At 45.8% G+C, this 15,404-nt stretch overlaps 1 protein-coding gene across 3 annotated transcripts in view; it reads right to left on the bottom strand.

The window, feature by feature from the left end:
• The window catches only part of WHRN (whirlin), a 123,340-nt gene that overhangs the window by 3,995 nt on the left and 103,941 nt on the right, over positions 1–15,404 (bottom strand). For 2 of the 3 annotated variants that reach the window (XM_079962017.1, XM_079962015.1), the window contains 3 exons: positions 9,915–9,986; positions 4,217–4,814; positions 59–267 (listed from right to left, as the gene is read on the bottom strand). In XM_079962017.1, the coding sequence (XP_079818143.1) occupies positions 59–267; positions 4,217–4,814; positions 9,915–9,986 (879 nt within the window). The remainder of the gene's footprint in view (positions 1–58; positions 268–4,216; positions 4,815–9,914; positions 9,987–15,404) is intronic. The other variant, XM_079962016.1, reaches the window with a different exon arrangement.

Genomic DNA, 15,404 nt, shown 5'->3' with positions numbered 1-15,404 from the left:
CTGACCTCCCCCACATGTTGCTTTTGTTTCCCATGGCTGGTACCCAGTGATGTCTTACCGGCTTGGGGCCTGCCTCTAAGGGCCCATCAGCCTTCAGTGGTGCTTCCTGTGGGCTCTTGCTTTTTATGGGACCCTGCGGCCGGCTCCTGTCTTTGGCGCTGAGCTCTGTGTCCCCGATGTCCACACCGCTGTCCTCACTGAGGGTCTGCCCACTGTCCGAAAGCTGAGAGAGTGTCGAGGCTGCGGCAGATGACAATGGGAGAAAGGCTGTTAAGAAAGCGCCAGAGGAGAGGAATCAGGCTGACTGTCGGAGGTGGAATTTGTAAGGAGCCCTGATCTAATGAGGCCACACAAAACATTGGAAGCACATTCATAGCATATTGCTTCCCCCCAAAACACTGGGAACTGTAGTTTGATAAGTGTGGTGGGAACTGTCGTTCCATGAGGGGCAATCTACTGTCTCCAGTATTTGTTGTGGGCAGCCATTGGGCAAATGTTTTGGGGTGATCATGCAACCCGTAATTTCCTGCTGAAATCCTTTACCGTGTTATGGCACAAATGTTCTGGTTTATTCTTGCTTGTCTGTCCCATGTCCACTGTGCTACAGTTCCCTTCCGGACAGCAGCGGGGATGAATCATGGAACAAACTGAAGCAGAATAAGCCTGCCACTAAGACGCTGGTGGCGCTGTGGGTTAAAGCCTCAGCACCTAGGGCTTGCCGATCGAAAGGTCGGCGGTTCAAATCCCTGCGGCGGGGTGCACTCCCGCTGCTCGGTCCCAGCGCCTGCCAACCTAGCAGTTCGAAAGCACCTCCGGGTGCAAGTAGATAAATAGGGACTGCTTACCAGCGGGAAGGTAAACAGCGTTTCCGTGTGCGGCTCTGGCTCGCCAGAGCAGCGATGTCACGCTGGCCATGTGACCCGGAAGTGTCTCCGGACAGCGCTGGCCCCTGGCCTCTTGAGTGAGATGGGCGCACAACCCCAGAGTCTGTCAAGACTGGCCCGTACGGGCAGGGGTACCTTTACCTTTACTTAAGACGCTATCATTGTGTCAAGGGTATGCTGCTGCACACTGTGCCCACAATCAAGCACCAGTCTGGAGGGGCCTGGATAACCCAAACACATTAAACACAGCACTGGATATGCTCTGAAGTCTATAGCAATATCTGACAACCTTTTAGAGCCTTATGGGCATCTTTTGATTTGTTGTGGGTGCCACTCTTTTTGGACACTATTTCTTCCTCCACTCACCAGCTGATGGGTGGCAGTTTTACATCTTGCTGCTCTTACTTCTGGATTGGACTGCAGAAAACCCTTAACAGTTTGGGACCAGTTTACTTGCTGGATCACCTAACCCTATATTTATGCCCACTGGCAGTGGCGGAGCTTCATGCTCTGGCACCGGGGGGGGGGGTGAAGAGTAGGTGGGGGTAGGGCTGGTGCGTGTCCTGGGGGCATGGTGCGCCGCCCACAGGAGCATGGCATGTGTCCTGGGGGCGTGGCACCCTGCAGGCGGGGGCGGGGGGCAGCCACAATGGCACCCCACCGGGATTGCGCTGACTGGGGCGGTGCACTTCCCCCGCACTCCTCTTCCTCTGCCAGTGCCCACTGGACTTCTTCAGTCTGCAGAACTGGCACTGGCACAAGTATCATCTAATGTCCATTCCACACTTGCAAGGAATCACTTCTTCACTGCAGTGGCATCTCCACTTTGGAACTTCCTATCCATTGCCATTAGGCATGTCCATTTTCAGCATCTGCTAAAAGCTTTTTGGGTGTTGTTGTTTAAGCAAACCTGCCCAGACATGTAAACCTAACGTGCATTTTAACATTAATTTTAAAACTGCTGATTTTATTCTGAATATTTTCTTTTTGGCTAACTTATTGTTAGCTTCTGATTTTGTAGGTAACTTTAATGTACATTTCATGTCACCTGATTAGAAGGTTTGATGATTTAATATATTGCTAAATGAATAAATGAAAATTAATCGGTGAACTATGGCCTCTGTCGCTTTAAGATGCCCTACAGATCTTGAGAACCCCCCCCCCTCCTGATATTAGAACAGCAGAAAATAGAGGAATAACAACAGTCTTAACAGGAAAGGGAAAAATCTATAAAAAGAAGGAACAAATGCATGTAGTTTAGCAAACAGTATCACAAGAGGGAAGCAAAGTTACAGCTATAAATGTACTTGCAAGGTTCAATGGGGAGGCGGGGGAGACTGGAGACTTTATCTGAGAAGTTTTGCTCTGGAGTCCTCATTATTAGAGCCCTATGCTAATTAGTGGATTTTCCCTTACAAGTAGTGGTGCTGATCTCCGGATAAGAGGAGATTGGGCAGAGCCTTCAAATTAGGATTTGATATCCCGCTTTATCACTACCCCTCCAACATTCCTCAGATGAAAATAGGGACATTTCTCACTCCCCCCGACCCTCCTTAACCTTCTCTCCCCCCCCCCCAATCATTTCCTATCAGGATAAGGGTGAGTGCCACCACCACTAAACCAATGGGACACAGCTCACACACCCTCCATCATCTTGAGAAAAACCCTTAATCCTGATTTCATTTTATTCTTTGGTAAATTTACAAAAAGGAAAACATACACCAATAAATAAAGTTTAGGAAGGGGCAAGATTAGATGCACACACACAAAGTACTTTTTTAATTAAAAAAAAATCAAGACTCTTTGCACTCCACTCTGCTCCGCCTTTCTTCCTGCCCTCTGCCTGCCCCTCAGAAATGGTTTGTCACATGGGACAGTGGCAGGCTCTCCTCCTCTGTTCTCCAGCAGCTGTTATGAGCTGCCCAAGGGAGGAGGTTGGCAGAAGCAGCAGCCATGGAGAGACACAGAGAAGCTTTTGTCATTCTGGGCATATCCTTGGAAAACAGGGACACTTGGAGGGTATGTAACTGAGTCAGGACATTGGTTCTATCTAGCTTAGTATTGTCTAGCTTAGTATATGGCAGCAGCTCTCCATGGTCTTAGTCAGAAGTCTTTTCCAGCCCCTCTTGGGAGATGATAGGAGATGCCGGGACCTTCTGCATGCAAAACAAATATGCTCTACCACTGGATTGTGGCCCTTCCCTTTGAATATGTAGAGTTTTCAGAAGGGCACATTGGCTCTTAGCTACCAAGAGAAGGTGGCCCTCTTCAGTGGGGAGATTTGTCACCCCAATACCCCCCCCTTCATGTTTCTGCTGCTCTGATCCATATTGTAGCTAATTAGTTTCCATTAAGTGTATTTAATTGTTTGATTTTATATGTGTGTGTGAGATACCCCATCCACAATGAAACACACAAAAATCAAGTTGTGGTGTTTTGTGCCATCCAGAAATTTCAAGAGGTTACCTGCTTTTAGCATTCCAGTCTTGATACCAAGGGTCATGGTGTGAGCTCTGTGTTGCCCCTGCCCTGCCTGCCTACCCAACGTACACTGTAACACACTCAGATAATCAGGTTCAAATCCCAGCTTGCTTGTAAAGTTCACATAAAATAATAGAATCATAAATTGTAGAGCTGGAAGGGACCGTGAGGGTCCTGTAGTCCAACCCCCCCCCCCCCCCCGCAACAGAGGAATATTTAGCCCAACGTGAAGCTCAAATGCACAACCCTGATATTATTATGCTTTACCCACTGAGCTATCACCGTGAGCCAATTACAAGCTCTCAGCCTAACCTACCTAATAGGATTGTTATGAGGAAAAAAGGTAAAAGTTACACCCCTTGTTTTGCCCAGTTTTGCCTGTGGTCCTTGCTCACCCCTGGCATGCAGCCCCTGTGAGGTAGGTGGCCAGGACTGTAGCAAAGCTGCATGCTCTGGCACCGGGGGTGGAGAGCAGGCGTGGCTGCTGTGCGTCCTGGGGGTGTGGCGTGTGCCCCAGGGGCATGGCATGCTGCCCAAGGGGGCCTGGCGTGCGTCCTGGGAGCATGGCATGCCACCTGCGGGAACATGGTGCCCAGTGCATGGTGAATGCCCGGGGGGCAGCCACGATGGTACCCCTCTCCCCGGTGGTGCCAGGGGCAGTGTGCTCCCCCCAGCCCCCTTTCCTCTGCCAGGAAGGAAATGTGGCACTTGGACTGCAAATGGTACCCCACCGATGTTTTAACTGGTGTTTGAGACCCTCCTCAAATGCCTGGCAAAAAGCAGGTTATAAACGCATTAAAGGACAGAACATGCCCATCATTAACCAGTCCACTAAGAGAAGAAATCCTCACCTCTGGCCTGGGGCAAAGACCTCACTTCATTCACATCTGGTTCGCTGTTGGGCTGATGAACTTCCACCATGATAAAGTGCTGTGCAGTGCCAGCTTCCCCACCTCCCTTCTCGCTGGGAGGCGGAGGAGCAGGATGGGATGGAGGTGGTGGAGGTGGAGGGGATGGTGCACTGGGGTTTAGAAGGGTGCCGATTTGTGTGGCTCTCTCAGGAGAGGGGTTTTTCAGCCGTGTTGGTGATTGGACCCGAGGGAAGGGCCCAATCAGGTGTTGGTTGACCAGCAACAAGTGGGCATCCAGGGGCCTCCGGGAGGAATGGGTGGCAGGAGAGACAGAAGCATAGATGGCGCTGGAGGTGGAGTCCTCTGTGGAGGAGGAGGCAATGCTGCCTGTATCCTTCTCAGAGAGGCTGGGTGGTGGTGTGGGGTTCCGGGGCGCCACAAAGAACAGGCCTGACTGGGAAGATTCTGAAGAGGGCCGCTTGAGGGTGTTGTTTGCTGAGGTCCTGTCCTGGGGGGCAGAGGGGTCTTCTGTCATTTGAGAAGGAGGAGGAGGAGGCTTGAAGGCCGGAGGCTCCTCAGGGAAGGAGGAAACATCATCCTGATTAGACCACAGAGACAAAACAACAACAACCCTTTTTAGATGGTGGTAAACAACGGTGGTACCATACCTGCCTCTGATAAACAGCCACTATCAAACTTCTGGTGAACAAGTGCAACTGTCTTATCAGACCACTGGTCCATCTGTTATCATCATGTACCAAATTTATTCACCCAAAGAGGCTTCTAAGCCAATGATGGAGGAAAACCAGTGACAGAAATATTAAAATATGAAGCATCCATGATTAAAATAGGCAAAAACCCCACAATCCCATTAAAACAACACCACTGTTAAAATAGGAGACTGATTGAGAGATCAGGATACTACCTGTGTAAAGAGATGCATTCCCCAAAACTGGCAGAATGCCAGTGCAGATGAGACCTTTTGTATTTCATCCAAGAGGGTAGGATCTAGCCCAGTATTATCCATTTGGATTGGCAGGGGCTCTCTGGGATATTGGGTAAGGTCTTTCTCCATCTCCAGCCAAGCTGATCCTTTTAACTAGACACAGCAGGGATTGAACTAAGAACCTTCCACATGGGGAAGCAGGGCCTCTTCTATTGAGCTATGCCCTATGCCTTATCATCTTCTGCTATCTGAAGTACATACACTAGACTAGGCTGTGTTTCCTATAGAAATCTGCCCTATACATTGAGATGATCTAATGAGGCCCTGCTGTAGGTTTCTAGCTCTCAGAAGCCCACTCTCCAAAACTTGTCATTCCTCAAAAGTAGATGTTATGCAGTTTTTGCTTGGGGAGGACACCAAACAGAATTAGGGGCTATTGTATTGTGGCACCCCAAATGTGGAATACCCTCCCCCAAAAAACATTTTCCTGGCTCCTGCTTTGGAGAACAGCCCCCAACTTGCTCCTACTGATGGTGCTGATCCTGGTGAATAGCTTTGGACCAAGGTTTCTAAAAGGTAGTTTCATAACTTATATACCCAAGGAATGCCCTCCTGCAGATACCATCTCATCAGGAGGTCCGTGTCATAGTGGTTGGAATTGGACCTGTTAGCGCGGTGGCACATTGGGGAGGCAATGTCTCTATTGTGTTTTTGGTACCTACTGACGATCTCTGTTTCCCAATGAACCTTTCTAAGTGGAGATTTTCATCCCAGCTCGTATCTGTACTGAGTTTGAAACTGTTTTTAACCATGAAAGTGTTTGTGATTTTTAAATTATGATTTTGATTAATTTTTCATAACTTAACCAATTAATTTAAACTTCAAATTTGTTACAGGTTTTTCTTACAATATGACTTCCTACGTTCCTTTCCATTCTGTTTTTATACCCATCCCTTTTGTATACTGCATAATATCACATACTTCACCTAATACTTGTTCCTGTACAACGTAATAGTCTATTTCATATATTATCACTTCCCAGTACTCAAATTTCAAATCCTGTCCACAATTTCATTTGCTTATATTTATCAAATAATCCAAAAAAGGCTTCCAAAAAAGTATTGTCCTTTGTGTTGATCTCTTATTTTCACCATTAACTTTGCCAGTTCTGCATACTCCATTCATAAATAATTTAACCATCTTCTTTGGGACCTCTGACCCAATTATCCCTTGGAGAAAAGCTTCAGACTTTTGAGGAATAGCCAGTTTAAATATATTTTTCATCTCATTATGTATCATTTCCCAAAAGTCTTTAGCTTTTTCACACGTTCACCATATATGAAACAATACCCCTTCCACATGTTTACACTTCCAGCATTTATTTGACACAGTCTTATACATCTTTGCCAATTTATTTGGCGTTAAATACCATATGTATAAGGGGACGCAGGTGGCGCTGTGGGTTAAAGCCTCAGCGCCTAGGACTTGCCGATCGAAAGGTCGGCGGTTCGAATCCCTGCGGCGGGGTGCGCTCCCGCTGCTCGGTCCCAGCGCCTGCCAACCTAGCAGTTCGAAAGCACCTCCGGGTGCAAGTAGATAAATAGGGACCGCTTACCAGCGGGAAGGTAAACGGCGTTTCCGTGTGTGGCTCTGGCTCACCAGAGCAGCAATGTCACGCTGGCCACGTGACCCGGAAGTGTCTCCGGACAGCGCTGGCCCCTGGCCTCTTAAGTGAGATGGGCGCACAACCCCAGAGTCTGTCAAGACTGGCCCGTACGGGCAGGGGTACCTTTACCTTTACCTTTACCATATGTATATAATTTTCATATAATTTTCTTTAAAGTAAAACTGACTGTGTTAATTTTTTTAATTTAACTTAAAAAAAATTTTTTTTTTGAATTTTTAAAAGCATGCTATCATTGTTTTAATATATGAACTTCTATGTATATATTCACTGCTGTTGTTTCTGTTGTGAAATCACTTTAAGATATTTCATGGGAATTGAGCCATAAATGGAAGTGAATAAATAAATATCAGGTGAATGCTGCGATGTCAACAGCATAATCCACCTCCATCTTAATTTCATTGTTCTGTATGGGACAATGACAATAAAGAGTATCGTATTGTATCCTCTGTCCCAGGCTGATCATGGCAGGGATTGTGTCTGGTGTTGCAGAACGAGCCTTGAATTATTCCATTCCACCGCCTTGCTCTGCCTGAGTGAGTTTCTATCTGAGGAGTCTGAATGGACAAGGACAAAGGAATGCAGTCCACTTCCAGGTGTACCTTGAAATTATAATATCTCAGTGGAGAAGAGATGGATGCTATGGCAGTGAGAAGTATCCACCCAGAACAGAAGTGAATATAAGAAACTTCGTCTCAAATATTGAGGGCTGAACCATTAATAGAAGGGCTTTATTAACTGCATGGCTTGTAGAAGTTCACCTTACGATGGTACAGGAAGGAGACTCATCTGTGGTGGCACCTACTCACCTTGGAGATGAGTCAGGCACCAACTTTTGGGTACTTCTGCCATGGTTTAAAAACTCGTGTTTGCTCCAGGATTCCTAGGCCACTCATGGCAGATTTCTTTTTAGCACCCTGATTAGTGCAATTTATGTCAATATTTTTATTTATAGCTTTTTAAGCATATATATGCCTTGCTGCTATGTTTTGTGCTTGGGTTGCAACCCTACTCAGTAGATTCACTGAAATTGATGGACACTGCACTATATATTGAAAGCAGTATCAAGCCACTCTAAACAGGCATGGCTTCCCCCGAAGAATCCTGAGAACAGTAGTTTGTTAAAGGTGCTGAGAGCTGTTAGGAGACCTCTACTCCCTTTGCATAGCTACAGTTCTCAGAGTTCCGTGGGAAGAGAGATTGATCCTCCACGTGCAGCTGCTGGGTGACCTTGGGCCACTCACAGTTCTTTGAAGTCTCTCAGCCCCACTCACTTCACAGGGTGTTTATTGTGGGGGAGGAAGGGAAAGGAGATTGTTAGCCACTTTGAGACTCCTTAAGGGGAGTGATAAAGCAGGATATCAAATCCAAACTCCTCCTCCTCCTCTTATTCTTCTTCAACCACTCTAGGAGTGGGAAAGGAGGTGGCCTACAAACTCTCAGTTCCCTTAAGAAACTGCAGTTTCCAGCCGTGACTATTTAAAGTGGCTCTAAGTGCAGATGAGGCCAAACTGAGATTCAATCATTTCAATGAACTGAATTGGATACAACCAGTGGTTCTTATTTTAGTTGCAAACCACAAGTGGGGCATCAATGCAATATTAGGCCTGTGCCATTCCTACATTTACCCAATGTCCACTTTAATAAATACTCAGCATCAGTGGCAGCTGGTAACATAGGAGCCAACTCCTAGGGGCTGTGGGGGCTTCACCCCCCCCAATAAAATGTTTGAGGGGGCCAGCGCCCCCCCGCAGTTTCTGGGCACTGCCATTCAAATGGGGGGTTTGCACCACATTCATGTGATCAGTTATGTGGGGTGGGACTTACCTGGGCCCCTGCAATATTTTATTCAAGTTGGTACCCCTGGCTGGTAACCACTGGAGTTGGTGGAGTGGTGGGCAGAGCAGCTAATGGGAGGTAGATTAATCTCTACCCCCCCCCCTCTGTGTGTGACTGGAGGCAGTGTAAACCTGTTTTCTCCCATCCTCCTCTGTTGCAAAATTACAGTGCACACTTACGCCATTCTCATATGAAAGATTCAGTAGGTTAAAGCTGGACTTCTAGAAACCTTGCATTTCTAGGTGTCAGCAATAAATACCTAGATTAGGAGTAGAAGGATCTGTCACTTTTGGTCATCTCGCTTTCTCATTTTTCCAATCTAGAATTCAGTTCTTCACTTTCTGCAGCAATTTGTGATTATTATTTTTAAACATCTCCCATGAAAAACACCAGCATTTCAGTGCAAATTTAGCTCAACAAACTCATTTTGTTTGCATTTTTGACTCGTGTTCATATTTTTGCAAGCAATTCCCCCTAATATAACGCATTCTTATATTTTACTTTCACTAAGATGTGTGTTTTTATGCATACTTGATCCTACATTTTTGTACACATTGTGCATCACACAATTCAGAAAAGTGTAATTTTTGAAGGATGGTTACCTTTCAGTTCGCGTAAGTGTGAATTTCACAGATTTAGCTTCAGATGTGTACTGATTTGAGCTTTCCCTTCATCCCTAACGAAGATATACCGTACCTGTAATTTTTCAGGTCACCTTATGCAAAGAGAGATGGGCAGAAAGAACTCCAGGGAATCTTGGAATGATAAAAAAATAATAATAATAAATGTATGACTATGACCCTGGGGAGTTAGGATTGCTGGGCCATAGTTATGGAAGCTGAGCTGCAGACATAATCAAAGTAAGGCTCTGCCCCACTCACCCCCTACCCCATTCCATAGGGATTAGTATCCTCTGCTAATTGCTCAAAATCAAACTTTTCCAGCGAAAAAGACTCAAGCTGTTCACATTTCAAGACAAATGTATTGTAGAGCAATAGAACAGTGGGATATATGCCAGATGGTGGCCAATTAGGAAGCCTGCCATAAGGTGTGATCATGAAAATCAGCTGCCAATTAGATTAATATCTTCACGCCAAGAAAGTGCATGTTTGCTGCATATTGCGTGGCACCCTGGATATGTGTCCTGGTCCTGATAGAGAGGCAGCATTACTGTGGGCAAGTAAAGGTTGAGGATGGTAGGTGGTGGGTTGGATGAGAACATGCCTTACCAGTGAGATGTCAGGCAGGGCATTGATGTTGCTTTGACTTCCATTTCTGCTCCCTTCCAAGTCTGATGTATTCTAGCCACAAAGGAGGAAGATAAAGGTCCTATTTTTATTTTGTAATAAATAAATAAATATAATAATAATAAAATAATATTTTTTTTTATTTATACCCTGCCCTTCCCGGTTCAAAAACCGGGCTCAGGGCCGCTAACAACAAATTTAAAACACTTAATTGTAAAAGCAGCATAAAATACAGTATAAAAACATGAATAACAATAAAATTCAAAGTTCAGAAATCAATTTAGGGGAAATCCATCTAATAAGCACTAGATAATCCCCAGGGCTAGCTGGCTGAATTGGTCCTACTTGGGCAAGCGAGGAGGCCAGGGGAGAATTAGCTGTGGGGTCTCAGAGTGGGTGATCTTCATAAAAGGGGAGGGGGAGGGAAGAGAAGGGAAGGGAAATAAAAGATCAGGCTGAATTCAAATTAAAGGCCAGGTGGAATAGCTCTGACTTACAGCCCGACAGAAGGAGGTTGAATCCTGCAGGGCCCTAGTCTCACGTAACAGAGCATTCCATTAGGTTGGAGCCATCACTGAAAAGGCCCTGGCCCTGGTGGAGGATAGTCTGACCTCTAAACTATGCTTATTCATGGACCTTAAGGTCTTCTGCGGGGCATACCAGGAGATAAATAAATCATACACCTCTCTTTTAAACAAGGTTCTCTGGGTTGCATGCAGCAGGTCTTGACATCCTTTGGGGGGCCTGTGATACATTTGCAAACCAGAAAAACTTCTGTAGGCACCACACAGTTACTGCAACTCTTCCTCTCCTCTGGTGTAACTAGTACTGTAGTGGCTAATTCTGAAGTGCAAAGTCCCCTCATCAAAGTCATAACTACACCCACTTATAGGATTATATAATCATTAGGCATGCATCACAATGATCAATACAGATTTCCATGTGCTGACTCTAATATTTTTTTGTGCGTACATGGGCAAATTGCTTGGCATGCTCCAATATCTTCTTTTGGGGTGACTTAAGTTATGTTTCCCTTGAAGTTCCATTGTGCATAGAAGAATTTGCACACAGTTCTCTTGAAAATGAAGCCGCTTCTATTTTCAGTGTTTCTAAATGATTGGCTTTGGAACATATAGAATAACTCCTCTGCCTCAGTGATGCAAGACTAAAACTACTAGCACATTTGCAAAGCTTTATCATTTCAAATTGGATGGGGGATCATGTGTTGACCCTCCCAACTCTACAATTCTCAGTGATTGACTTGGCTCATTTCACCCTTATCAGTCAGTTCCAATCAGAACAAAGGTTAAGAAGACTTTTTCCTCAGTGCCTTAAAAGCTATCCTTTCATGCTGATTGTGTGGTTCTAAGATGCTGGAGGCAGAGACCCTGCTGCAGAAATAGTAATGGGTGTTTGCCCCTCCCTCTAGTGACCCTGGACCACTGCACCTCTGGCTGTAACTACCCTGAAACTTGTACCACTGTTAGAATTGAAAGAAATTCATCTACTGGTCAAAAAATACTTCCAGGCCTAATTTCAGCAGGGGGGGGGGGGATGGGATCCTGCAGGAGTCATATGTACCGTATTTTTTGCTCTATAAGACTCACTTTTTCCCTCCTTAAAAGTAAGGGGAAATGTGTGTGTGGCTTATGGAGTGAATGCAGGCTGCGTAGCTATCCCATAAGCCAGAACAGCAAGAGGAATTGTTGCTTTCGCTGCACAGCATCTCTCTTGTTGTTCTGGCTTCTGAGATTCAGAATATTTTTTTTCTTGTTTTCCTCCTCCAAAAACTAGGCGCGTCTTATGGTCTGGTGTGTCTTATAGAGCGAAGAATACGGTACTTGCAGGCCTCATGTTGGTGACCCAAGGCTTACAGAACGCATGGAACAACAAACAAAACTCTCTGCAGTCAGTTATAGGCACACAGCCATGCCCTGTCCCCCAATCTCCTTCAGAGCCAATGGAAATTAATGAATGAATAGAAACCTACCCACATGATGCCGGCACAAAAACATTGCACACACTATGCAAAAGTATGAAAGTTTACTACCCTCATTCTCTGCCTCCCCGCTCTCTATCCTCACCTCTCTTCTCCCCCAACTTTATACTATATTCGACATCTCACATTAAATAGAGCTGATCTGTGGAAAGGACTCTGTGATCTGAAATGAGAGACGATGTGTGTACTTTTGTAACCCAAGAAAATCTTTAAATTTAAAAAATGCCACTCTCCCCCTCTCTTGCACACACAAACACTATTTTTACATAATTATTTCCCTGTCACCAAATCAGTTCCTTCTCAGGTGTATACAGGTCCCCCCTCCAGCTTTTAAATCTAATTATAGCCCAAATGCCATTATCAAATGTCAAAATAATGCTGAAAATGAATCAAGGGAAATGGAAGATTAGAATTTTTTTTTTTAAAAGCAAACATTAAATAGCTAGTTTGTCTCTCTGGCAGTCAAGGGACTGGCGGGGCCGTCAGTCAGAAAATTATTGAAGGTGATGTGTTGTTGAGGAAGAAAAGGACCAGAAAAGATGAGGTATATACCTCCTGTTGGTTCAATTAACATTGGAGGATTTCCTTAAAATGTCATTCTTCTGCTTGGGGCTGTCTGGAATGGAACTCTACATCCAAGTGGATCAATTACAGACCAAACTGGAGGGTGAGGGTTAGCAGAGTCTGTAACCTGAAGTGTCTGTAACCCGAGGTACCACTGTACTGTATATAAAACTGACAGATGGAGAATTGGAATCCCTTTTTATTTCTCTCTCTCTTTTCCTTCCTTTTCTTTTTTCATTCTTTTAGTATTTTTATCTTCTTCTTTCCTTACTTTGCTTTTTCTTCTTCTTTTTTGGCATCCTCTACTCTGGGTTACTGAGGGGACTGTACACACAGGGAGGTGTTGGAAGACTGGAGAAGAACCCAGTGTAAGAGGTGAGGAAGGTACAAAAATCCCAGGTTAGGAGGCTGGGAGAAGAATAAAAACAGTGGAAGAGGGGCCTGAGGAGTGTGTGGGCATGCGGGGAAGCAGGTTCCTAGCCACTGCAACCCAGTGTGAAAAGGCATGATTTTTGCACCCCTCCTGGACCTGTGCCGTTGGCGGGGGCCAACCCCTTAAGTATACCTCTGAACAAGAACCTCTGTCTCACTTACAAGTTAGAGCCTCTGCGTATGTGTTTTGGAGCAGGAGCTGAGACAGCCACCTGTGAGGCTGTTGGGATTTTTGACTACGTGCTGTTTGATGCAGCTTCCCACAGAAGCAATTAAGGAGTTGGCGAAAGGCCAAGAAGACTGAGCAGAGGGAGTTATTTTGCCTAGAGATATGGGACCTTGGATACAACTCTGCTATTGGTCAAGGTCTCCACATAGGCATGATGACTCATAACCTTCCTGGTTGGTTGGTTGGTTGGTCAGTGTGTGGTTTGAGAGTTCGTTGGAGCTTGTTCAGTGAGAGAGTTAAGATCCGTGTCTGTATCCTGTATATAGTAACTTGCGATTCTGCTGTAAATAATAAACCTATAAGTAACCAAGTTACTGGTAGCAGCATCTTGGTCCTGCTTCATCCTCCCTGCAACTGACTGCTTTTGGACAGTCTGCATATGCTCTGCTATATTCAACAGGTTATGGCTAAGATCCATTTGACCAGAGGCAGCTTCCTAAATTCCTAAAAAGAATATATGGGTGGTGGTGGGGGTGAAGCTGAAGGAGCTGTGAGGGGATGAAAGGTTGGGCAAGGTGTAAATGGAGAGGAAGGGGGTTTGGCAACAGGGGTTGGGGTAGGCAGCACTGGTGGTCTAGTATGTGTGTGTGGATATAGTTCAACCACTCTCATGTGTTGCATTACATAGCTGGAAAATAGATAAAATAAACATTATGGCACTGCCCCCCATTTTGAGGCCAGCTCTGTTTTAAGCAAATTAGCAATAAATGCAATGCTATGACCAGGCATAGCTGCTTCCAATTATCTCAGCACACAATTAACCTCCCACTTAGAGGACCAGCCTGTGATCCAAAAAGAAAAAAGCAAGCTATAGCCAGGGAGGTGATGATAAAGCAGGCCTGGCCAGATGGTTTGCATTGGTCAGGCACTGAGAGGAAGAATCAAGGAAGCAGCTTCCTATTTCAACTGATCAATATGCTGTTTGTCACTTCCTTCAACCCCCGTCATCTGTGTAAACCACACAATTACTGAAATACCAATTTTAGAGGAAATGGGATTGATAGCACTAGAAGGATAGCACTCAAACTAGCCTATTGTGCGAAGATAAAAATGTTATTTGTTGCTCCATATGCCACAATAAAATATGCCATGGAAACGTTCTTGAACATATTTTACCTGCTGAGTTGCAGATGTGATTTGGCATTTAGATCAAAGGTTCCCATAATGGGCAGTTGCATACCTTGGGGGTGGGAATGCAGTGGGAATACCTAAGGGAGTGTTAAGAGGGAAGGGGGTTGCAGTAGAGGGCTGGAGGTGTAAATGGCTATCAGACTTAGAAAAGCTGATATCGCTAGATCAAGCTCACCAGTTTTATCGAACTAGTTAATTAAACCAAGCATTAACTGGATTTTTAATAAGTGTGCAGTTAACTGGACTGTATTGAATGTTATTGTGTTGTTATCTTCTGTATTGAGTTGTGCAAACCACGTTTTACAGGGTAGGGGGCACTGGGGATGAGTTTATGGAACTGGGCAGATGCTGACAAGTGTGCACCAAGGGAAGGGTGGCTGGAGTCTGGCTCAGAAGAGGGGGGCAGTGATTTGTGGAGACCTGTGCCAGCCAGGAGGCAAGAGCTGAAGGCAGGGGAAGCTTTCAGAGCTGAAAGGTAGAGACAGAGCTGTCTTTCCCAATGGGTTCACTGGTACATTGCTCCAGAGCGCTGGCCTTTCAGGGGCGCCCCAGCGAGTGAGGGAGCTGTGCAGCATTGCTGGCAGCCTCCGCTTTCCTCCCTGCATACCCGCCAGCTGCGCCCTGTCAACCATATGACTGGTGGGCATGCAATTTGCCTCCCAAGCCCCGCAGAGGCTTAAGATGGAAGCTGCGCCCTGCCAACAATATGGCTGGTGGGTGTGCAGCTTCCTTTCCAAGCCCCCGTGGGAGGAGAGTGATCCCTGCAGAGGTTTGGGAAAAGGATGACAACTCTGGGAAACGGGGGGTGGGGCGCCAGAAGGATCTTTGCACCACAGCTCTGAATATGCTTAAGACGGCCCTGGGTAGAGCACAGGATGGGTGAGAAGAAGAGGTAGGTGAGGCAAGTGAAGGCCACTGTCTTCCAGAACCAGGAGGGGATTGAAAAGGGATGAGCAGAGGAAGTTGCCACACAGGTGCATTCTCCGACTATGTGCACACAGCCTTTACATAAACAGGTGGAGGAAGACTGGTCCCCAGTTGCTACAGCTGCTCCATAGAGTGTGGACCTGGGAACAGCGGCCTAGCTGCAAGATTGGTGTGTAGGTATCCAGAGCTG

The sequence above is a fragment of the Podarcis cretensis genome, assembly GCF_951804945.1.
Source record: "Podarcis cretensis genome assembly, chromosome: Z".
NCBI lineage: Eukaryota > Metazoa > Chordata > Lepidosauria > Squamata > Lacertidae > Podarcis > Podarcis cretensis.
This window is presented reverse-complemented; position numbering and strand designations above follow the sequence as displayed.